Source organism: Cygnus olor, chromosome 27 (genome assembly GCF_009769625.2).
Source record: "Cygnus olor isolate bCygOlo1 chromosome 27, bCygOlo1.pri.v2, whole genome shotgun sequence".
NCBI lineage: Eukaryota > Metazoa > Chordata > Aves > Anseriformes > Anatidae > Cygnus > Cygnus olor.
Window position 1 is genome coordinate 4,957,092 of NC_049195.1, and position 22,295 is coordinate 4,979,386.

General features: G+C 66.2%; 1 protein-coding gene across 1 annotated transcript; it reads left to right on the forward strand.

The window, feature by feature from the left end:
• The first annotated feature begins 936 nt into the window (after nt 1-936).
• Nucleotides 937-21,279, forward strand: ADGRA2 (adhesion G protein-coupled receptor A2). The gene is made up of 19 exons (XM_040538091.1): nt 937-1,169; nt 9,117-9,188; nt 12,900-12,971; nt 13,055-13,126; nt 13,432-13,503; nt 13,656-13,819; nt 13,914-14,127; nt 14,223-14,387; nt 14,835-15,036; nt 15,116-15,265; nt 15,403-15,564; nt 15,658-15,867; nt 15,946-16,147; nt 16,404-16,612; nt 16,692-16,819; nt 16,977-17,100; nt 17,196-17,341; nt 17,527-17,616; nt 17,870-21,279. Exons 1-19 carry the CDS (start codon nt 937-939, stop codon nt 19,083-19,085), a joined length of 3,903 nt encoding a protein of 1,300 aa, XP_040394025.1. The 3' UTR covers nt 19,086-21,279.
• The last annotated feature ends 1,016 nt before the right edge of the window (nt 21,280-22,295 follow it).

Sequence of the window (22,295 nt, forward strand, 5' to 3'; positions counted from 1 at the left end):
TCCTGAAGGCTTCATCGCACGCTTTTGATCCCTTTTCATTAAAACTCCAGCGAGCCGTGTCCGTGGAGGAGATGGGCCCTGGGAGGAGAGGGAGCTGGGGGCAGAGCAAGAGGCAGCGGGGCAGGGGAGGGGGAGCAGGAAGAAAAATATTGAGCTTAGCGTGAAAACCACTGAAGCAAGCAGAACCTTGAAGCAAGCGGGGACGAGCGCTCACCGCGGAGCGGGGCCAGGAGGGAGGCACATGCAGTGTCTGCAGGAGTTTGGGCAGGGGCGATCGGGGTAGTGCAGGGGGCTGGCGAGGGGGGTCGCAGAGCCCCTCCGGGCAGGGGGATGAGTGGGGCTGCAGCACCCGGTGCTCGTCACCCCTGGGTCACAGCAGGGGCTGTGCAGACAGGGGGTGCTCTGTATGCCCAGGGCTCCAGCTGTCCCTTCCCCACCCTGCCCGGGGCTCCAGCCCTGTCCCTCCCCACCAGTACCCAGGTCTCCAGCTCCGTCCCCTCCCCACCGCTGCCTGGGGCTCCAGCTGTGTCCCTCCCCACTGGTACCCAGGGCTCCAGCTGTCCCTTCCCCACCCTGCCCGGGGCTCCAGCCCTGTCCCTCCCCACCCTGCCCAGGGCTCCAGCTCCGTCCCCTCCCCACCCTGCCCAGGGCTCCGTCTCTCTCTTTGGAGCACCCCTCGCCCTCCGGGCGCAGGACGAGGACGGGGCTCTCGCCTCTGCCCCCGGCCCCCATCCCCGCTGCCCCCGGGGCTCCGGGCGCCCTCCCGGCTCCGTGGCCGGGGCGGGCCGGGGGCGGCGCGGGGGCGGGCCGGGGGAGGCGCCGGGGCCGGCGGCGGAGGGCGGCGAGCGGGGGAGGCGCCGCCGGAGCCGCCCCGGGGAGCGGGGCGGCGGCGGGCGCGGAGCCGGAGCCCGGAGCCCGGTGCCCGGTGCCGGGGCCATGCGGGGCCGGTGGCGGGGGGCGGCGGCGCTGGCGCTGCTGCTGCTGCTGCTGCTGGCGGCGGCGGCGGCGGCGTCGCGGGGCTGCCCGGTGCAGAGCCTGGGCTGCAAGTGCGCGGCGGAGCGGCACAAGGCGAGCGGCCCCCCCGCGCCTCGCCGCCGGGTGCTGTGCAGCGGAGGGGGGCTCCCGGCGCCGCCCGAGCCGCGGCTGCTGCCCGACGGCACCGCCACGCTGTGAGTACCGGGGGAAGGGGCGCCGGGTCCCCGCGGGGGTGGGGGGGTGGGAGAAGGGGGGACCCCCGGAGCGACCCCCGGAGCTGCCCCGCCCGGTGCCCCGGGGCGGATGCTGGGGGGGAGGAAGAAGAGGAGGAGGAGGAGGAGGAGGGGGGCGAAGGGAGCGGAGCGGGGGCACCCCGAGCCGTGGGGTGCCCGTGGCCCCCCACCCGTGGCCCCCCGAGTCCCGGCCGCGTTCGCTCCCTCGTGCGCCCACCCGCGCCCCTCGCCCCGCGGCGCCGCGCTGCCCTCCTGCCCTGCTGCCCTCCTGCTCTCCTCCTCTGCCTCCCTGCTGCCCTCCTTCCCCAGATGTGCCCCGACAAAAGCCCTTTTCCTGCCCCGTGTAACCCCGGGCTCGCGGCACCGCGAGCTCCGAGGGGACCCGGGCCGGGCAGCCAGGCGGGGGGCTCCCACCGCTTCCCCGCGCAGCGCTGGCTGCTTCGAGCTCCGGGGGAGGATGTTGTTGTTTGAAAGCGGCTGCTTTTGCTGGAAACGTTTGCTGAGAAGCAGCGAGGGGCTCTGGCTTTGTGCAGGGGTCTGCAGCCGTCGCCTGCTTCCTAAAAACTCAGCGCGGGGAGGTTTGGGGCTCTGGGCAGGCGCTGGCAGCCTGCGCGCCTCCTCGCTGCGGCGGCGGGTCACGGTGTTTATTTATAACTCCAGAGGAGATGTTTGAATTAAAATCTGGCTTGGAGGGCAGGGACGGCACAGCCGCTGCAGAGGGGGACGTCGCTTTTGCCCAGAGCCTTGTCCCTGGGGGAGCCGGGGCTCCGGCTGCCACCTCCTGCCCCTCGGCAGGGTTTGGGGAGCGCTGCGGTGCGGTGAGCTCGGGGCCGGGGAGCTGCGGTGCTCATGGTCCCGTCTGCTCTCGCACCCCCTTGGCCACGTTTTTGTCCCGCCAGTGCCAGGCACTCCCGGTTTCAAGGAGGCTCCTGGTCCCACGTGTGCCACTGGAGAGGCTTCGCTTTGGGGCGGCGGTGTTCGTTTTGTGACCGTCGGGTGGCCGTGATGGTGACCCACCGCAGTGCACGTGCAGTGTGTTTGTGAAACACAGCTGTGCCGTGCGGGCACCATGAGCGTGCTCTGAAACACAACAGTCGTAATAAAAGCGTGAAGCATCCCGAAGCGGCAGGAGTGACGTTCGTGCAGGGCCTCGCCTTCGTGCTGGGAGGCTGCAGGGGCGCGTGGAGGCTGGGCTCTGTGCTCGTGCTGTCTCTCGCGCTGGCTCTGCTCTGAATTTCTCTCTCCCTAGGGCCCTCTGACGTGTCGGCTCATTGGAAATACCTGTGGGCACTTCAGAGCCCTTTGCCAGCTCGTGTTTGGGAAAAGTGTCTGCCTCGTTGCCTGCTCTTGGGCTTTCTTCAGCGGGAGCGAACGCGACGGCACTGCCCAGCGCGAGTCCAGTGCCTGGTGTGGCTCCCGGTGGGCGCTGCGGGCTGCACCCTGCGGCGTTGGGGTTGAGAGGGAAGGGGATTTTTGGAGGCGCCGTGCCAGGAGGGCGGTCACGGGGCTGGGGTGACCGTGCAGCAGGATTAGGACATTACACGATCCCACTAAAACGTGACATAAAACCTACAGGCGTAGGCAGAAACCTACAAATATGTGGTGACCCTGGGCTCTGCTCTCTCGCAGTAAACATGATTTATTCTAAACCCTTTCCAGATGGGACAATCAAAACCAGAGGCTCCGGGTTCGTGAGTGTCTCCTGGAGCCACTGGGGTGCGGGCAGGAGAGGAGGAGGCGGCGTGGCCCGGGCTGCACGCGCCTTGGGGACGTCCTGCCGGGGACAGCCGCCTCCCGCGACCCCGGCTCTGAGCAGGGCTCCCGCGCACCCCGGGGATGCTCGGCGTCGGCGCTGCCCCGGCCACGGGCAGCACACCCGGGCGTGTTCGGTGCAGGGTAACGCTCCGAAACAGCCCCGGCTCCAGGCTTCATCCGGTCCGGCCTGGAAGCAGGAATGCGTCCGCGCTAATGAGCGGCGCTAATTCCGCGCACGAGAGGAGGACGTTCCCGGCGGGAGGAGGTCCGCGCCGCGCGTCTCTCGCTCTGCCTCGCTTTTGTTTTTTTCCCACACTCTCGGTTTACTTCTTTATTTATCTTTAATTATTAGGCCTGCCCTGAGGAATCCAAGGCTGCCTCAGTGGCAGCTGCTGCTTGTTTACCCCCCTGTGACCGAGAAGCGCTGGCTGGCAGCGCGGCCAGCACGGGGCGGGGGGCGCTGGGCACGGCCACGGCTCCGCTGACGGTTTTGCTCCCGCTCCAGCCTCTCCTGTGCTGCCCTGGATGGGGACGTGGCTGTTTTCCAGTCACCACTCCTTGTCCCTTCCCTCGGCCCCTCGTGGGGTGTCTGCTTTGCAGGGAGGTAAAACCAGAGATGCTGGGCTGGAGAATTAACTCCGTGTGGGGCAGCCGTGGTGGCAGGAGCCCTGCCTGGGTGCCCTGGGGGCTGCACTGGCCTGGGAGCAGGGTGCTGGGCACCAGCCGCCCTCATCCATCCCAGCTGTGGGTGCCTAACAAGACAGGACACTGCGCTTCTTGCCTAAACGTCAGCAGGCAGCGTCCCGCAGGTCCGCAGTCTTACCAAGAAACGTCTTGGGGGTGGGATGCTGCAGGTACGGAGCCCCCTGCCCACGTCGTTACAGGGAAAAGGCCTCCCTCGTGGCGGAGCTGCTGCTTTGCTCCGGTGCTGCCCGGGAACACGTGTGGGGTTCAGCAGGCGGGATGTTCCTCATCCCGATGCCCCCGTGCAACCTGAGCAAACGTGTGTGTGCTCTGCCACCCGGGGAGGAAGGAACGACGCCGACCTCCCCAGCTCGTCCCCTTTGTGACTTGGTGCCTGCGGAGCTGCGTGCGGCTGTGCCGGCCTCAGACCTGCCTTCATCCCGTCGTGGTGCTCCCTGCGCGTCCCACTCCATCGGGGCCCCGGGGCTGTGGCTTCCCCCAGTTTGGGGCCGGGGCATTTGGCATCCCGGGGTGCTGCGGTGGCCGCACGTCATGCCCTGCAGCCCCGGACGTCCCTGCGGTGTGGCGATGAGGGGCTGGGGCTGTGCAGACGTGCACTAACGAGGTTCAACGCCCTCCCCCCGGCTGACCCCGTGCTAATAGCCTCATGGAAAGAGCGCCGCGTCCCTCCCCAGGCCCAGATAGCCGCGCTGGCCACGGCCAGCCCCGCTGTCACACGGGCAGGAGCCCAAACCTCTTCCAGATGTGGAATCCCAGCACAGGCCTCATTTATGTGCACAGCTTGATTGCACTAAATTACAGATTGTCTGCAGGGAATAGAGGGCTTTGACTTACGACCAATTTCCAGTTCTACTTGAACTCCCCTCTCCAAGGCCTGTTTGTCCTGAGCCCCGCAGATGGTTTCTTTCTGAAACCTTTTTCAGCCGTTTATTCGGTATTTATTGGGCAGGTTTTTTGTTTTTTTCTTCCTTCCTCCCCCCCAAATTTTTGTTGCCCTCCTTGAAGCGGTGGGGGCCTGGGGGACCCCACGGTGTCCGTGTAGGTGACGGCGAGGGGACCTGCCCAGCGCCTCGCAGCATCCCAGCCCTGCCGCTGCCGGCGAGTCCAGGCTCTGCTGCAGCCTTGATTCACTGGGAGGGGGGAAAAAAAAAAAAGAAAAAAAAAAAAAAAAAAGAGGGAGGCTTCTGGCATTTGCGATGTGGAGAGAGTTTGGAGACGTGAACTGCAGAGGCGCAGATGCTCCCATGGCTGCGAGCAGGGAGGTTGCAGGGAGCCCCTCACCGGAGCGCGTCGGGCTGCTTCGGGGGGCTCAGTGCAGGCTCTCGCCCTCCCCGTGTGCCCCTCGCCCCGCAGGCCACACTCACGCCGCTCCAGCTCTGGCTGCTTCACCCTCTGGGGCTTATTTTTCCTGCGCTAACAAAAGCCGAGGGTTGGGACAATAATTTTCACCGTCCGAAATAGCCCGGCGTGACGTTGCAGGGAGGGAAGAGCACCTCGCCGGCCGGGGGCCCCCGCTCCGCTCCTCCTGAAATCCCTGCGAACGCCGAGCTCTGCGCAGGGCACAGCCTCCGCCGTATCTGCTGCGAGCATATGCTTTAAATTAATGCGCTCGGCGAGCAAAGCATAGCTGGCCCTCCCCGCCCCCACGGCCGTCACCCCGTTATTAACCTCCGCGCCGCTCGCGTTTCCCTCTCTGCTGCGCGCCCGGCCGCGGGGAGCGACGTCTCCTGCCTCCTTTTTTGGTTGGGTACATAGGAAGTTTATTGTTTCAGCAGCCCAGTTTCTGGAGCCATTATTTATCCAAGTGGATTCCAGCACGCTTGAAAAAACAATCTTGTTTTTTTCGCTTTTGGCTCCTCTTTTTGAGATGAGGAGGGGAGAAAAAAAAAAAAAAAGGAAGAGGGCTTCCTCCATCGCCGCGCCTCCGGGCTCTGGGTGCCCCCAACACTCAGCGGGCTGGGGACAGGATGCGGGACCCCGGGCAGAGGCTGAGCCCCTCGCGGGTGGGAGGGTGCTCCCCAGTGAGACCCCGCCACCCCCTCCCTGCTCTTTGCGTTTGACTCCACGCCCCGGTTTGTAATCCCCGCATTGTCCAGGGGGCTTTTCCAGCCGCCGCTCAATTAGCCGATTATTGTGCCCCTTGGCAGGGCGTCCCACGTTGGTGTGGGGTCGTCCCGTGTCGGTGGCGTGTTTCGGGGCACGATGCAGCCATTCAGCTGCGGAGCCACTGGTGCTGCCACGGAGGGATGGGGACTGCAGCCTTTGGGGCAGGAGGGTGCTGGAGAGGCGTGAGGGCGTTAAGGTTTTTGTGTGAGCACGATGTGCCCAGTGCTTTGTATCGCTCCTGTGCTGGGCACGTGGCTCCGGTGCGCTCAGAGCTGTTTAAGCCCAGGTTTCGGGGTGTCTCCTGCCTCGGCGTCTGCCTGCGCGCCCTGCTCGGAGGTGAAGAGTCCCAGCCTGGGCTGGAGCCAAAGCAAAGCTCTTGAGGAGCAAAGCTGTGCTTTCATGGCCTGCCAAGCCCCACAGACAGCTGGGACATGGGGGGACCGCGTCCCCCCTGCGCCGCTGGCCACGAGGAACTCGGCGAGCATCGGCCGCGGGGCAGGGGTATTGCCCCAAATCCCGTCCCAGAGCTGGGCCCCCCCGATGCCATCAGCCGCAGGGCGAGCGCTCCTCCGGGTCACCCGCTGCTTCGCCCTCCCGCCGCCTCCTCCCCTCGCTGGAATAAGGAGGGGAATTTCTTGCAGCCAAACAAACCCAGGAACATCTGTAGCGCTCTGCGTCCTGCCTCCAGACAGCAGCGGAAACCCTGAAATAGCCCTCGGCCCGGCACCCTCCTGCCGGCCTCGTGCGCCTTCGTCCCATCGCGTCCGGGGGGGTCTCGGTTAATTTGGTGCCACCGGGTGCTGCGGGGACCCCCGCACGCTGCTGTGTCACTGCAAACGTGGGGGCCACGGGGTGCCCTGGAGCCTGGTGGGGCTCCTTGAGCAAAACCAAACCATCGCAGAGCACGGTATCTGCAAAAATTAGTGAAAGCAAAATAAAAGCGCGTTTGCGGATGTCGGTTGTGGCAGGGCAGCATGACTGGGCTGGCTTCTGCGGGACAGGGAAAAGAAGAACGAGGGTGGCTAGCTGGAAAATTTTCCTCAGGAAGCAAGTTTTCAATCAAATCATCATAATTGCAAATTTCATGCGCCAAATATTCAGTTTGGTCGAGGACCTCGTTTCCTTCACGAAGCGAGAACAATGCGCCCAGCAGCAGCGCGCCCAACCTGGTGTTTGTGTCCAGACCCCTGGGTTTTGGGGAGGGGTTTGGGCTTGTTTTAGTGGTTTCCCTTCATCGTGGGGGAGCTGAGACTCACTGCTTCTGTGGCAGCCCCGGCTCCGAGCAGGTGTCGGGGTTCTCGTGCGGGCAGGGGGCGAGTGCCCGCGGTGCAGGGAGATCATCGTGCCGTGCCCACGTCCCCCCGTTACTCATCGGCTGCATTTTGGGGACTCTTCTGCTCCGTGACTCTGGTCTCACGCGTAGTTACTGGTAGATGTGTTTCATGCCCAGGGAACCCAGCTAAAGGGTGGGGGGGTCCCCAAATGCGCTCGCTCCACCGGGCAGCGCCTGGTGGGCGAGGGGAGGGCGCCCCCGCCCCACCTCTGCCTTCCCGGCCGTGAGCGCGGCCGGCCCGCAGCCTGGCTGCAGATCACACAGGATGCTGATTTCATCTTGGCCTGCCTGCGCCTCGCCTTTTAAGGAGGGGAGTTTTGTTTTTATGGCAGAAGCCTCGAAGGTCCCAGGGGTCCGGAGAACAAAGCGAGCATCTCCTGGCGCGGGGGCTCTCTCCGGGCGGCTGCGTTGGCCCGGGTGGGCTCAGGTCCTGCCTGGGGCTGTGTTCCCAGCGGTGCTGAGCCCCCCCTGTGCAGACACCCATCCTCCTGCTCCCCGTGCTTCAGCCCTGGTTGTAACCCCTGGCCAAAGCTGCGCCCTTGGGACGTGGAGCACACAGCAGAGGGGACCTGAGCCCCAGGGTGCTGGTGCACGCACAGTGTGTTTCAGCAGGGCTGGTCCTGAGTGGGGGATTTCTGCTGCCCCATCCCTGCTTTATCGGGCAGCCCCCAAGACATCCCCATGCGCACAGCCCGCGGAGGCTTTGCTGGGTTGTGAAATCCGCTACTGCTGGAATTAAAACCTTCTGGAGCCGCTGGGGCCAGCCCGTCCCTGAGCAACAGCCCCCGGCTGACGTTGTGGCGAGGGGCTGCAGCATGCCGTGCCCCGGGAATGGTGCTGCTGGTCCCTCTGCCATCCCATCTGGCCAGTTTTCTGGGGCTACTGGTGTGGACTGGCACCAGTGCTGGCGGCTGCTGCACGGGCTCTCCTGGGGGGAGCTCCTGGGGGGGAGCTGGGCACAGGGGCACGGGGCTGGGCACCGTGTGGGTGCTTGGGGCTGCGGTGCTGGGGAGGAGATGGTGAGATGTGGCCCCATCGCTGCCACGTGTGGAAGCAATTTGGTGGCCTAGGACGCTTCCTCTCCCCACGGCCGGCAGGGTCACGGGGCCCTGTGGACACGGCGGTGCCCGGTGGCAGCTCCTCGTTAGCACAGGATGCGGCCCCATCCCGCCGTGTGCTGCAGGGCAGGGAGTGGGACGGGGGGCTGAGCCCGTGGGGGGGGTTCATCCACAGCCCCCCGGGAGCTGGGGGGCCTCAGGGTCCTGGCCACAACGTGGGAACGGGGCCAGGGAAACCCGGATGCCGGCGGCGGCGTCCGCCCGCTCGCTGGGTTTTCGGAGGAGGGCGGCCGGAGCGCGGGGCCAGGCCTGCCCGCAGCACACAGCCGCCATTCAGCCCCGCTGCAGAAACCGCCCGTGTGTAAACAGCCCCGGCGCGGCCGTCAATGAGCCCTTTTTCCTGCTCCTCTCCCCCGGACGCCGTGTCCAGGGCGCCCTCCCCGCCGCGTTTTCTCCCTCTGCCTCTCACCGGTGCGCGCCGCGGGGCTGGCGGGGAGCGAGGCGCGGGGCAGCGGGGTCGGGGGTGCCCAGCGCCATCCGAGCACCTCAGTGAGCTCCGAGTGCTCGTGGGGAAGAGCTGGGGGAGCCCCAGGGGGTCCCCTGGAGGCCCTCGGAGCAGGTTTTGGGGGGATCACCCCCGTGTGCAGGTCCATGCACACGAGGCCAGGCAGGTGATGGGAGCGAAGCGGCAAGAGCCGGCACGGCCCTGGGGACCTCCAGCCCGGTGCCACCATGACACAGACCACGGCATGGTGTCCCCACAAGGGTGCAGGGCTGTTGTGTCACCAGCTGGCCCTAAAAACCTGTGCCTGAGTCACCAGCACCTTACCATGGGTCCATTTTTTCCCACTCCCCCCCCAGCCCGTGGGCGCTCGGCACGCACGGCGGCTCTGTGGCAGGTCGAATAACGGCACCGTCCCTGTCCCCCTCCCTGTGCTCTCTTCCCCACAGGCTCTTGAGCAACAACAAGATCACGGTGCTGGAGAACGGCTCCTTCTTCGGGCTGCGGGCTCTGGAGAAGCTGTGAGTGCCCGGGGGGCTGGGGCAGGAGCGGGGGGGCCGAGGGCGGGCGGGAGCCTGGTGCCAGCAGCGCAGCTTGGGCCACGCTCCCAAAATCGCTGCGGGACGCTCCCGGGGTGCTCCGGTGGGGCCGGGCGCTGCCCCCCAGGCGCTGGGTTTGCCACCGGCACCCGCGGGCGTCCCCGGGTCCCTGGGAGCTACGTCGGGGCGGGAGGCACCGGGGGGGGGGGCACGCTCCATGGGGGCCGGTATGAAAAGCGACATTGTCCCCCCGAACAAAGTCAACTTTCTTATCTCTCCATGAAAGGCATCTCTATGGTGGGAGCCTTAATAAGGGGAGATTTATGGCCCCCATATGGATTTGATCTGTAGGTATGCAGAAGGGACGGGCGCACTGAAGGCGTTTTGTTCCCCGCAGCGGCCCGTCGAGGGGCTCGCGCATTCCCGAGCCAAATGGGGCCCGCAGGGCTGGGGTGGCCCCGGGGCCGGGGGTGGGCTCCTGCTCTGGGGACAGCTCAAGGGTCCCTGTCCCTTCACGGGAGGGTGGTGGCCCCGCTGCCGGGTCCTTGCGGGGCATCGTGCCCCCATCATCCCTAGGGATGTGCCCTACAGCACGCGGTGCCAGGGACATCCCCCTCCCCATGCGGCTCCTTTGGGGAGCCACCCGAGGGTCTCGCCGGGGGCGACGGCGGCTCCCCAGGGACCAGCACAGCCTGGATCTCATTAGCCTGAACAAGGAAGCATTTATTAACGTGAATCTTGTTCGAGTTACACAGCGTGCACCTGCCCCGGCCAGCAGCAGAGCCCAGCTGCTTCGCCAGGGCGCGGGGGCACAATGCATGGCACTGGGGTGAGTTGTGCGTGGCACTGCCTTTTGGTTGTGTTAGGGTGCGTGCGTGGTGCCTGGTGCTGGGGCCGATAGGGGATTTTTAAAGCCACGGAAATCCCCACGGCACTGTTTTGGGACTTAGTTCGAAGCAGTTGGTTTGGGGACCCAAGTTTCACTGCCTGAGTCCCTGCACAGCCGAGTCCCCCCCCCCTGCCCCCCGCTGTGGTTCGAAGCGTGGGGTCACATCCTTCCTCCCTCCCTCCCTCCCTCCTCCTGGCACCGAACTCTCATTAACGGGCGGATTAACGTGCGCGGGCAGGGAGCAGCCCAGGCCGCTGCGGGCACGGTGCGCCCCGGGAGGGGACATGGCAGGGCCGGGGGCAGCTCCCCGCGGGGACCCCAGCTCTGCAGCCCCTGGGCACCGGAGGGCTCCTAAACACCTCCGTGCTCCGGGAGCCCTGAGCAAGCAGCCAGCCCGCGCTGCGTGAGCACGGTGTAACCTCCCCTCACCTCCGCTGCACCAAACCCTGCTCGGAGCGTGATGGGTTGGCCGAGGGCCGCGCTCCCCCCGTCCCTCGGGCCGGCCAGCGTCACGCCGCGCCTCGCCTGATTGCCCCCGACAGCAGCCCTAATTGTTCTCATCGGGTCGGTGCGGGGCCGCGGCACAGACGTGCCCCGTGGAGGGGCTGCGCTGGCACGGCGGGGATGTGGCGGGGGCGCCAGGGGCCCCCACTTGGCTCCTGGGGCTCCGGGGCCCCGTGCCCGCTGCTGGGACCTGGTGCGATGCGGCCGTCGGGGCCGAGCTGTTCCCAGGGTCCCCCAGCCACCTCCGCGGCGTGCAGGGGAGCCCCACGGGCAGCGCCCCTCGGGGCTGGCAGCTTGGCATCTCCGCTGATGTGTAACGGCCTAATGAGATTAATGAGGGTGAGCGGGGCCGGTATGCAGCCGGGGCCGCCCTCATTAGCGCAGCCCCGCTTGGGAGCGCCCTGCCCCACGCCGGGGCCGCTGCTTTCCCCACGCAGGGCTTGGGGCTGGGCCAGGATGGGTCCCTTGCCTGCCCCATCCCGGGCTGTGGCTTTTGGGGTGGCCCCGAGCTCGGCCGGGTGACAGCAGCCACCACGGTCACGGTGGCCCTGGGGGGAAGGCAGCCAGGAGAGGTGGGCGCTGCTGGGGGCGAGCCCCTCTCCTGCGCTGAGCGGCTCTGGAGCGAGGGGCGCCCAGGAGAAAAGTGGCTTTCACGGTAAATCAATCCCGTGCTCTGTAAACAGCGGCTGGGGAGCACGGCTGAAAGCCGCTATTAACGTCCCGCACATGAAAGCACCGGGAAAGGTCCAAGAAAGCCTAAGGCGCCGCACAGACACGGCACGCGGGGAGGGGAAACAGGACCCAGCTCTGCTTGGTGCCGCGAGCACGGGGCCGTGGGCCCGGGGGGATTCCCGGGGTGTCGATGCTGTGGGGAGGGAGTCTGTCCGTCTGTCCGTCCGCACCGGGCTGCGAGCAGCCCTCTGTTTTTGCTGTGCTGCCTGTGCAGCTGCGGGCTCAGCCCCGCGCACACACAGCAATGGGGGTCCTGGTGCACACACGGTGATGGGGTCTCGGTGCACGCGTGGTGCCGCTCCCAGCTCTCACACCTTCAGCCCGTCTCCGTGCCAGGCAGGGGGAGGAAGGGGCTCAGGACCAGTGGAAATGCCAAGGCAAACAAACGCGGTGCGGGGAGAGGATTTGCAGATTATCGCAAATCTGCAGCAGCAGCCCAGGGCCTGGCCGGCGGGGATGAAGCGAGGAGGGCTCCCTGACGGGCCGGCTGCATGCCCTGGTCCCTGCTGGGTGCCATCCCTCACCGGGGGCCCCGGCTGCATGCTGGCCAGAGCTGGGGCTGCTTCGTTTTGGCAGCGTTTGGGGCTGGCCTGCTGCGTCCCCCCTGCTGCTGCGGGCTGTGCTTGGCTGGTTGTGGGGGGCCGGTGTCCTGGGGTCGGGCGGCTGGGGCGTGTTTGGGGACGGCGCGGGCGGCGGCGCAGGTGAGGGGAGCTGTTCCTTCAGTACCTGCCTCACCTGAGCCGCCCTGCACGCCCCTGAACTCCTCTTGCATGCTCCTGCACACCCCTCGCACTCCCCTGGCACGCCCCTTGGCACCCATCCTGCAGCCAGTCGGAGCTGGGCCGACATCCCCGCACGCCGGTGGGACACTTTTGTTCATGCCGGGCTGGGGGTGCCGCAGCCGAGCGCGCCACCCCACCGCTGGGTCCCCGCCGCGGTGGCAGCCGCCCCGTGCCGGCGCACGCCTGGAATGTGTCTGATCAGATGCACGCCTCCAATCAGGCCAACGACCCAAGCGAGCTTCCTCTGGGCTGCGGAGCCCGGGTGAGGCCGTGCAGACAATGCGGTGCGCGCTCATCCCGCATGCAGGCGATAACGCGCCCGGGATAAGGCTGCTCCAGAGACGGCTCTGCGGGAGGGGACGGCAGCCGTGGGGCGTGTGGGGCTCCGCTGCGTCCCCCCGAGGAGCCCCTCTCTGCTCCGGGAGGGTGATGGCGGCAGCAGCGTGGCCGTGGTGTGCTGGCAACAGCGTGGCCGTGCCGGCAGTTCGCGTGGCCGTGTTCTCCGGGAGGTAATTCCCTTGTAATGCGAATCCAGCGACGCTTTCCTCCTGGCCGTGGCTCCTGGCCGGGAGCGGAGCTGCGGGGCCGCTCCGGAGGCTGCTGGCGGGAGCCGGGGCTGTGCCGGGCGCGAGGCCAGGCGGGCAGGAGGAAGAGGAGGGATTTGGCGAGCGCTGCTGGAGGAACGGGACGTGCTCACACCCCACGGAGCTGCGCGGGGATGGGGCAGGATGATGGCACAGGCCCCCCCAGCCACGCGCCCTGAGGCCTGTGCCCGTCTCCCCGCAGGGACCTCAAGAACAACCTGATCAGCACGGTGCGGCCTGGTGCCTTCCTCGGCCTCCCCGAGCTCAAGCGCCTGTAAGTGCCTGCGAGGGCTGCCCAGGGGGGCCGGGGGCAGCGGGGTGTCCCCAGCGCTGATGTCCCCTCCGCTTGCCTTGCAGGGACCTCTCCAACAACCGCATCGGCTGCCTGAGCGCCAGCGTCTTCCAGGGGCTCTCCAGCCTCCTCCGGCTGTAAGTGGCACCCTGGGGCTCCCGGCCAGCCCCGTTCCTCGCTCTCTGAGAGGCCACCGAGTGCCAGACGAAAGCCACTGTGCCCTCTGCGCTCGGCATCGGGCGATGGGGGCCCCGTGTCAGCAGGCCGTGGCAGGGGGCTCAGACTCCTGGGTCCCCTCCCGGTGTCTGGGGCACAGCCCAGAGCCCCGCCTGGAGCAGCGGGTGACACCAGGAGCCTCAGGCCATGGCGAGGGGCCTGGGTTTCCAGAGGTTTCCATGGGGTCCCGGTGCCCTCCATGCCACCTTTCTTTCCTGTCTTGCAGCAACATGTCAGGGAACATTTTCTCCAGCCTCCCGCCCGGTGTCTTCGACGAGCTCCCCTCGCTGAAAGTCGTGTGAGTACGCAGCCCGTGTCACCAAATCCGTCCCCGTGCCCAGCTGCGCACCCGGCACCGGCTGCGAGCGCAGGGTGCATCCCCTCCTCCTGCTGCGTGCACGGCCGCGCCGCCGCCTCCAGCCGCAGCGCCCGTGACGCCGGCCCTTGCAGGGACTTCGCCACCGAGTACCTGACGTGCGACTGCAACCTGCGCTGGGTGCTGCCCTGGGCCCGCAACCGCTCGGCGCAGATCTCGGACCGGACGCTGTGCGTCTACCCCCGGCACGTGCACGCGGTCCCGCTGCGCGGCGCGCGCGACAGCCAGCTGCGCTGCGGTGAGCGGGGGCCGGGGCGCGGGCGGGCGGCGCGGCCGGGGCTTGGGGGGGGGGGGGGGGGGGGCTCACCCGGCCGCCTGTGTCCCCCCCGCAGCGGGCGCCCCGGAGCTGCACACCCACCACCTCATCCCGTCGCTGCGCCAGGTGGTTTTCCAGGGCGACCGGCTGCCCTTCCAGTGCACCGCCACCTACCTGGACAACAGCACCCAGATCCGCTGGTACCACAACCGGGAGCCGGTGGAGGAGGACGAGCGCACGGGCGTCATCGTGGAGGAGAGCCTCATCCACGACTGCACCTTCATCACCAGGTCGGGACGGGGATGGGGGCACCGGGGGGCTCGCTGGTTTGAGGGTGCCGAGCGCCGTGGGTGGGACATGGGTGGCACGTCCCCTCTGCCCGCAGCGAGCTCATCCTCTCCAACATCCACGTCTCCGCCAACGGCGAGTGGGAGTGCGCCGTCTCCACCTCCCAGGGCAACGTCAGCAAGAAGGTGGAGATCGTGGTGCTGGAGACCTCCGCGTCCTACTGCCCTGCCGAGAGGGTCACCAACAACCGCGGGGACTTCAGGTAGGGACCGGCGGCGGCGTGGCCACGGGGGACGGGGCTGTGTGTAGCGCAGGGCCTCCTCGTCCCCCTGTGTGCGGTGCGTGCCGGGGCAGGGGGCTCGCCGCGGGCGGGGGCCCGCAGGTGACCAGGCGTCTGGTAGCAATTAGCGGCCGCAGGGAGCGCGAGCGCCTTTGAAGGGCTTCCCGTGCCGGCAGTGCAGCCCGGCTCCAGCAGCAGAGGTGTTGGAATTTCTCTGGCACGAGACGAAAGGCTCTGGGCGCCCGCCGTAACCTCAGCGGGGCCGTTACGGAATATAAATTACTGGTACAGTCAATGTGGCTTAAATTAGCGGTGCCCCCCCCCCCCCCCCCGCCTTTTCTGTGCTGAGCCGAGCAGGATTTGGGATTAGGGGGACGGCAGCTTTCTGGGGAGCATCGCCCCGCAGTCACGGCGTCTCTGTGTGTCCAGGTGGCCCCGCACCTTGGCGGGCATCACCGCCTACCAGTCGTGCCTGCAGTACCCCTTCGCCTCGGGGCCGGCGAGCGGGGGCCCGGCGGCGGAGAAGCAGGCGTCCCGGCGCTGCGACCGCGCGGGGCGCTGGGAGGAGGGCGACTACTCCCACTGCCTCTACACCAACGACATCACCCGCGTGCTCTACACCTTCGTGCTGGTGAGCCGGGGGCTCGGCCCCGCTGTGTTTGGCCGGGGAGGGGTCGGGCACAGCCGGTGACCGTGTCCCCCCCCCGCAGATGCCCATCAACGCCTCCAACGCCCTGACCCTGGCCCACCAGCTGCGCGTCTACACGGCGGAGGCTGCCAACTTCTCGGACATGGTTGATGTCCTCTACGTGGCCCAGATGATAGAGAAGTTTATTGGCTATGTGGACCAGATCAAGCAGGTAACGCCGCTCCCGTCCCCTGCCTTCCCCAGCCCTGCTGGTGCTTTCTGGGGGTAAAAGCGTGAATTGGGGTGTTCGCTGCTGGGGATGGCTGAACGGGAGCGAACCGCGGCTGACGCCGCCCGCTCTCCTCGCAGCTCACAGACGTGATCGTGGAGATGGCCAGCAACATCATGCTGGTGGACGACCACATCCTGTGGATGTCGCAGAAGGAGGAGAAGGCGTGCACCAGCATCGTGCGCTCCCTGGAGAAGATCGCCGCGCACACGCTCAGCAGCAACTCCCAGCACATGGCGGTGGTGAGCCCGGCCGGAGCGCGGGTGGGGGGCTCTGCCCGTGCCGGGGGGGGGCTCTGCCCGTGCCGGGGCTGACGGCTGCCCTATGACTGGCAGAACTCACGCAACATCGCTTTCGAGGCGTACGTGGTGAAGCCCGAGAGCTACGTGGGGCTGAGCTGCGTGGCTTTCCAGCGGCAGGACGGGGGTCCCGCCGGGCGCAGCCCCCCGGCCGAGCGGGTGGCCGAGCCCCAGCCCGACCAGCAGCTGCGGCTGCGCTGCACCACGGGGCGCCCCAACGTCTCCCTGACCAGCTTCCACATCAAGGTACGGGTCACCTGGGGGCCGGGGGGGGGGCCTCGGGAGGGGCTGGCCGGTGCTCACCGGTGCCCGTGCGCCCCGCAGAACAGCATCGCCCTGGCCTCCATCCAGCTGCCGCCCAGCCTCTTCGCCAGCCCCGTCCCGCCGGCCCCGCTGGCCGACTGCAAGCTGCAGCTGCTGGTCTTCCGCAACGGGAAGCTCTTCTGCAGCACCGGCAACTCCTCGCGCCTGGCGGACGACGGCAAGCGCCGCAGCGTGGCCACGCCGGTCATCTACGCTGGGACGTGTAAGGGCTGTGCGTCAGGGGGGCTGCCGGTCGCTGGGATGGGGGCTCCTGGGGTGCTTTCCCTGCTGCTCCTGCAGAGCAGAGCCATCTCTGGGGGGTGGCTGTGCTCCCGAAGGGGGTCCTCCCGGGGAGGTGGTGGCAACAGAAGGGCGGCAACGTGCCCGTGTGGTGGTCACCAGTGTCCGTCCCTTGGGGTGCAGGCAGAGGGGTGTCTGGTGCTTCTTGTCCTGCTCACTCCGTTCCTCCACCATCGCAGACGGCTGCGGCGTCGGAAACCTGACGGAGCCGGTGGCCGTGTCGCTGCGGCACCCCGGGGAGGGTGCGGACCCCGTGGCCGCCTACTGGAACTTCGAGGTGCTGGGGGGCATGGGGGGCTGGAGCGCCGAGGGCTGCCAGCTGGCCGCCCGGGAGCCCAACGTCACCTCCCTGCACTGCCGGCACCTCAGCAACGTGGCCGTGCTCATGGTAGGTGGGGGAGAAGGGGGCTGGGGCCGGGGGGGGGCTGCGCGGAGCGGGGTCTGACGGGCTGCGGGGCGCCCTGCAGGAGCTGAGCGGTTTCCCCAGCGAGGCGCGAGGCCCCATGGAGGTGCTGCACCCGGCCATGTACACCTGCACGGCCGTGCTGCTGCTCTGCCTCTTCACCACCATCATCACCTACATCGTCAACCACGGGTGAGTGTTTGGAGCCGGCCTCGGCCACGACTGGCGGGGCTGTGCCTGCGTGGGCAGCCGCGGGAGCTCCCTGCTCCCTGCTCGTGTGCGCAGCGACTGCCCAGCCCGCTGGGGACAGCCTCTCCGGCCTCACCGCTGCCCTTCTGCTCTCTTCCAGCACCATCCACATCACGCGCAAGTGCTGGCACATGCTGCTTAACCTCTGCTTCCACATCGCCATGACGTCCGCCGTGTTCGCGGGGGGCATCACCCTCACCGGCTACCTGATCGTCTGCCAGGCGGTACGTGCCTCCGCGACAGGCTCACCGCAGGGGGACACGGGCACATCTGCAGCGTTCCCCCCCCCCGGTGCCGACCGTAGCGCCTCGTCCCGCAGGTCGGCATCATTTTGCACTACTCCTCCCTGTCCACGCTGCTGTGGATGGCGGTGAAGGCCCGGGTTCTGTACAAGGAGGTGACCTGGAGGGCGCCCCGGCAGCCGGACGGGGACGCGGCGCAGCCGGCCCCTCGGCCCATGCTACGGTACCGATGTCCCCTTGCCCCAGCCTTGCGGGGCAGCAGCAGCGCTGCCCCTGCCCCTGTCGCGACCGCCTGCTGGGACCCCCCGGGCTGGGCAATATCAGCTCCTGTTTGTCCAGAAGCTGCCGCCCAGCCCGCGTCCACATGCCCGGTGCCGGTGTGCAGCGACCTCCTTCCTCCCCTCGCAGGTTCTACCTGATCGCCGGCGGCATCCCGCTCATCATCTGCGGCATCACGGCAGCCGTCAACATCCACAACTACCACGACAACAACCCCTAGTAGGTGTCCTGCCGCTCCCCGCCTTCCTCCCTCGCGCTGGGAACCTGGGCACGTTTGGGGAGGGTTGGTGGGATCTTCCCTGGGGGCTCTCCATTTATTGGGAAAATGACGGCTGGGCTGACGGCCACTCGTGAGAGGTGGAGGCAGGTCCCGGGGCACGGCTGCAGCCACCACGAGGAGGGTGCTGAGCACCGAGGTGCCGCGGTGCACGGCCACAGCTCTGCTGATGGAAAACCCTTCTCTCCCTCACAGCTGCTGGCTGGTGTGGCGGCCCAGCCTGGGCGCTTTCTACGTCCCCGTTGCCTTCATTCTGCTCGTCACCTGGATGTATTTCCTCTGCGCCGGGCTCAACCTCCAGTGCCGGCCTTCCCCCGAGAAAGAAGTCCCCGAGCCGCTGGAGACGCCGCCGAGGCTGGGGGGCGGTGGTGGTGACCTCCTGACGGACTCGGGGTCCATCTCGGTCACGCTGAACTCGGGGCCCTCCTGCCCCGAGGCGGACGGCGTCTACTCCTTGAAAGTGCAGCTCTGGGCGCTGGTCACCACGCACGCCTTGTACGTCGCCCTGTGGACGTTCGGGGCCGTGGCCGTGTCCCAGCGCTGGTACCTGAACATCATCTTCAGCTGCCTCTACGGGGTCACGGCCGTGGCGCTGGGGCTCTTCATCTTCGTCCACCACTGCGTGCGGCGCCGGGACGTGCTCGGCTCCTGGTTCTCCTGCTGCCCCTCCTACAGGGACGCGCTGCCCATGCAGGCGTACGTCCACCCCGGCGCGGCGGCCTTGGGCGGCTCGCAGGTCTTCATCGGGTGCGACCCGGAGGCGGCCCGCTCCGCGGAGTCGTCCTCCTCGCCCAGCAGCGCCGGCTCGGCCGCGGGCCGCTGCAAGCTCACCAACCTGCACGTGGCCCAGAGCCAGGCCGAGGCCCGGCCGGCCTCCTGCGAGGAGCCGGAGCCCGACGGCAAGAGCGCCGGGGCGGGCCGGCACGCCAGCAACCTCCACGGGCGCAGGAACCACAAGGGCAGAACTAAGCAGTACCGGGAAGGCAAGCACCACCGCTTGAAAATGCTGCGGGGCCCTTCCTCGGAGCAGCCCTCCAGCGAGAGCGGGAGCGTCCACAACAGCCACTCGGAGAGCTACCACAGCAGCAGGAACAGCCCCCTGAACGTCGGCCGCGCGGGGCCGCGGCCCCCGGCCCCCCAGGAAGGGGAGACGGCGCCGAGCCAGTCGGAAGGCAGCGACGGCGGGCGGCGGGCCCCCGACTTCGCCGAGGCGCGGCGGAGGAGCGCCAGCAGGGACAACCTGCGGCAGGCCGGCGCCGTGGAGAAGGAGGCGAAGCGGCGGTCCTACCCGCTCAACGTGGCCAGCCACAACGGCGGCCTCAAGGGCAGCAAGTACGACGTCAACCTCGCCAGCGCCGACAGCGTGGCCGGGATGAGGACCGGCCTCTGGAAGAGCGAAACCACCGTGTAAGGGAGGGGAAGGACCCGACGGCCGCGGCCCTGGAGCGCGTTCCTCCTCGGGCGGCTCCGGGAACCGCGGCCGGAGCTGCCGGGGGCGTCCTCGCGGGGCTGCGAGCGTCGCTACGTGCACTACGCGGGACCGGGCGTGCGGCACACACGGCTCTCGCTCGCCCGCCGGGCGGAGGGCGACGCCGGGCCCGTCCGTCCCAGGGAGGCCCCGGCCTTCCGCAGCACTGGTCTCGAGGTGAAAGGCAAGCGTTGCTCTTCAGCAGCCTGAATGGCAGCCGTGCTTTCATCGCTCCTGCAAGTCACTTCGGACTGATCCTAAATGCTATTTTATAATATACAGAGGAAACAAATGTCTATTTTTCAAATTTCTATATTATTGAATGTATATATGTATAGACAGAGCCGTAACTGACGCAAGTGCCTCCGTGTTACCTACCAGTGTTCTCCATGGGGCGAGCGTGCCCCCGGGGGTTTTGGCAATAGTCCGCTCGTGCCACGACTGCAATATTCCCACCGGGGCCGAGGGGACCACACCAGGGGCCCTTTACATAAGATGCCATCCTGCAGACGCTTGCACGGCCCCAGCCTAGACGAGCTTTTTTTTTCTGAACGAGTCAGATAGAAGCATCTCAGTTGGAAATGTTTTTTACCTGCAATCCTTTTTAATCCGTGTGTTTTTAAGAGACAGTATTTAGCCCTGTGGGTTACTCAGTCGCCAAAGTGAAAGCCATATTTCAAAGCAAGCACAAGGTAAGAGAAGCCACCGGTCCAAGAAAAGGCAATACCTGCACGATTTGGATGCCAGACGTGAAAATCATTGCAAGGACGTGCCCCCAGCCCCTCACAGGGGTAACCTGTGCAAACTGGGGGCGGGTGGAGCAGCACCACTGCCCGGCCGCCAGATGAACGCGGATCCTCCATCGCCTCCAGCAAACCAAAGAGCCCAACCCTGGGCACAGACACCAGAGCAGGTCCTCAGCCTTAACCCAGCTGTGCACACTCAGAAGATGCCATGCTCTGCTCTTACGTAGCCAAAAAAAAAAAACAACCAGGCAGCCCCATAATTAACGGCCTCGCAGTCTGTCCTGTGTAAGACAGGAGGAAAGAGCTCTGCGGAGGCAGGGGCTGCCCCTGGGAGAGGTGAGAGAACGATGCCCGTGGCGGTGGTAGGGAGATGTTAGTGAGGGAGATGTGTTGGTGGTGGTAGGGACCTTCCTGTGGACCATTCACGTGGGATGTCCAAAGGGCTGGGACCTGGCTAAGCGCTCACTTTTCCCCATTTGAAAACAAGTTCCCCCTTTTCTAGCATGCAAACAGAAGGGCCATACTTGCTGCAGGAGGCTCTAGGAGCGTTGCCACATCGCGTCTTGGGTTGCTTACAGGTTTCCTAGAACGAGAGGAGGTGGTTTACCCCGCAGGCAGGCCGGCAGCCCCCACGCCTGTTTTAGCACAGTGCGGGCACCAGCAGTGCCTTACCGCAGGGCTGAGCCGGGGCCGTGCTGTACCTGCACAGTGCTGAGCCCAGCCGCCGTGCGACCTGTGCCATCTTCAGCCTCCCTGCGCCTCAGTTTCTGTGCGTGCAGATGGGTTTAACAATCTTTACCTACCTCCCACGGGGGTCACAGGGATCAGCAAGGGACTGAGAAGCGCTTAGGAGGCGCGCAGGCCAGTCCTCCGTGTACACCATGGGCAAGGGGACCGCGGGATCCAGAAGTTGGTGGAGTCAATAGCACTTATGGCAGAATTTTCTCCCCTTCAGAACTAGCTCCTCCCTCTTTGGACCCCTCGTCCCGCAGGGCTGGATTACCGCTGGGTTTGCCGCAGTTCTGCCACGCTTCTCTGACCAACTGCCTGCTTAAAAACATGTTCTATTGTGCCTGGTATTTAATACAATTTAAATCCTTACGTCAATATGCAGCCTACGTGGTCTTGCTGATGCTGAGTTGTTATATATGCTTGCTGCACTGTGACAGTATTATATAAAAAGCTTTGTATTATTAATTACACTTTTTTTTTGTCTGTTTACATTACGAGCAAATGACATATCAACAGAGAGCTTCCTGCAATATACGTGGGGGAGGGAGGGGAAAATATGCCAAAGAAATGTCTTTAAAGGGGTCTTTTGCATTTTTATATAAATAGAACGTTTCTAGCAGATATGTTTTGTTTAATATATTAAAGATTTGCAAATCTGCCAAGATTTACTGTTATTTCTCGCAGCCTTTGCGTTCAAACACAACAGCCCGCTAGGCACACAGGGGTCACTGTTCCACCGCGTTGTGCAATGCTTTGAAATGAACAGCCAGCATCGTTCTACTCACACGATCCAAAGCTCTACCTTTGCCACAGATTTCCGGCAGCTTCCCGCTGCTTATTTAGCCGAGGCTGGGTAGTTTTTCCCTGACGTGAGCCAGGCTGAGTTTCCCAGGGGACGGCTGTAATCCCTGAACCTGGCAGTCCCAGAAAGCCCCAAGAGCCTCCTTGCGCGGCCCCATGCAGACCCCGGGCAGGCGCCGCACGCTGTTTGGCAAGAGGGACACCGCGCTTAGAGCTGCGTTAGCCTGGGAACGTGGGGCAGCAAATGAAGCGAGCCCCTCTGCCTGCTCCCAAACCCTCCCCGCCATCGGCTGAAGGAGGTGAAGCACAGAACCTGAGAGCACCCCCGGAAAAGCTGGAGCAAAGCGCCAGAAACCCACGGAAAAGCTCCAGAAACCCACTGCTAACGGAGGTGCTGGAAACCTCCACCTTACCCTGCACGTCGCGCCCGCTGTGACCGAGGGACGGGCAGCACTTCTCCCCCTCTGCCCTCCAAAGCACAAAAATCACTGCAGCAGCTTCACACTGCCACCGACAGGCACGAATGAGGCAGAGACCGCCTGCCACACCGAGTCCTCCTCACCCCGACTGCTGCGGGGCCTGCGACGTGCAAGCCAAAGCCACTGGCTCCAAGCACATCCGCTAACTCCAGCCACGTATCAGCGAGGAACCAAAAAACAGGCCAACTTCAGGACAAATCCAGCTGCAGCATGACTCAGGAGCGCTTGGTGCGAGCCCGTCCCTCCGAGGACCAGCCCAGCAGTCGCCAGCCTTCGCTGACGTGCTCCCTGCAAAGCCGACGGGCTGCCTGCCCGCCTGCTTCTGCAGGAAGGACGCGGGGCTGGGCTGGGCTGGGCTGGCTCTACCCGGCACGCCAACACCACCACCTTACCTC

Excerpts from the sequence above, each read along its gene's own strand:
- ADGRA2 (XM_040538091.1), top strand. The coding sequence starts at position 937 with ATGCGGGGCCGGTGGCGGGGGGCGGCGGCGCTGGCGCTGCTGCTGCTG. Across the intron at positions 17,342-17,526 it reads GCCCCTCGGCCCATGCTACG|GTTCTACCTGATCGCCGGCG; the intron begins GTACCGATGTCC and ends CTCCCCTCGCAG. Across the intron at positions 17,617-17,869 it reads TACCACGACAACAACCCCTA|CTGCTGGCTGGTGTGGCGGC; the intron begins GTAGGTGTCCTG and ends TCTCCCTCACAG.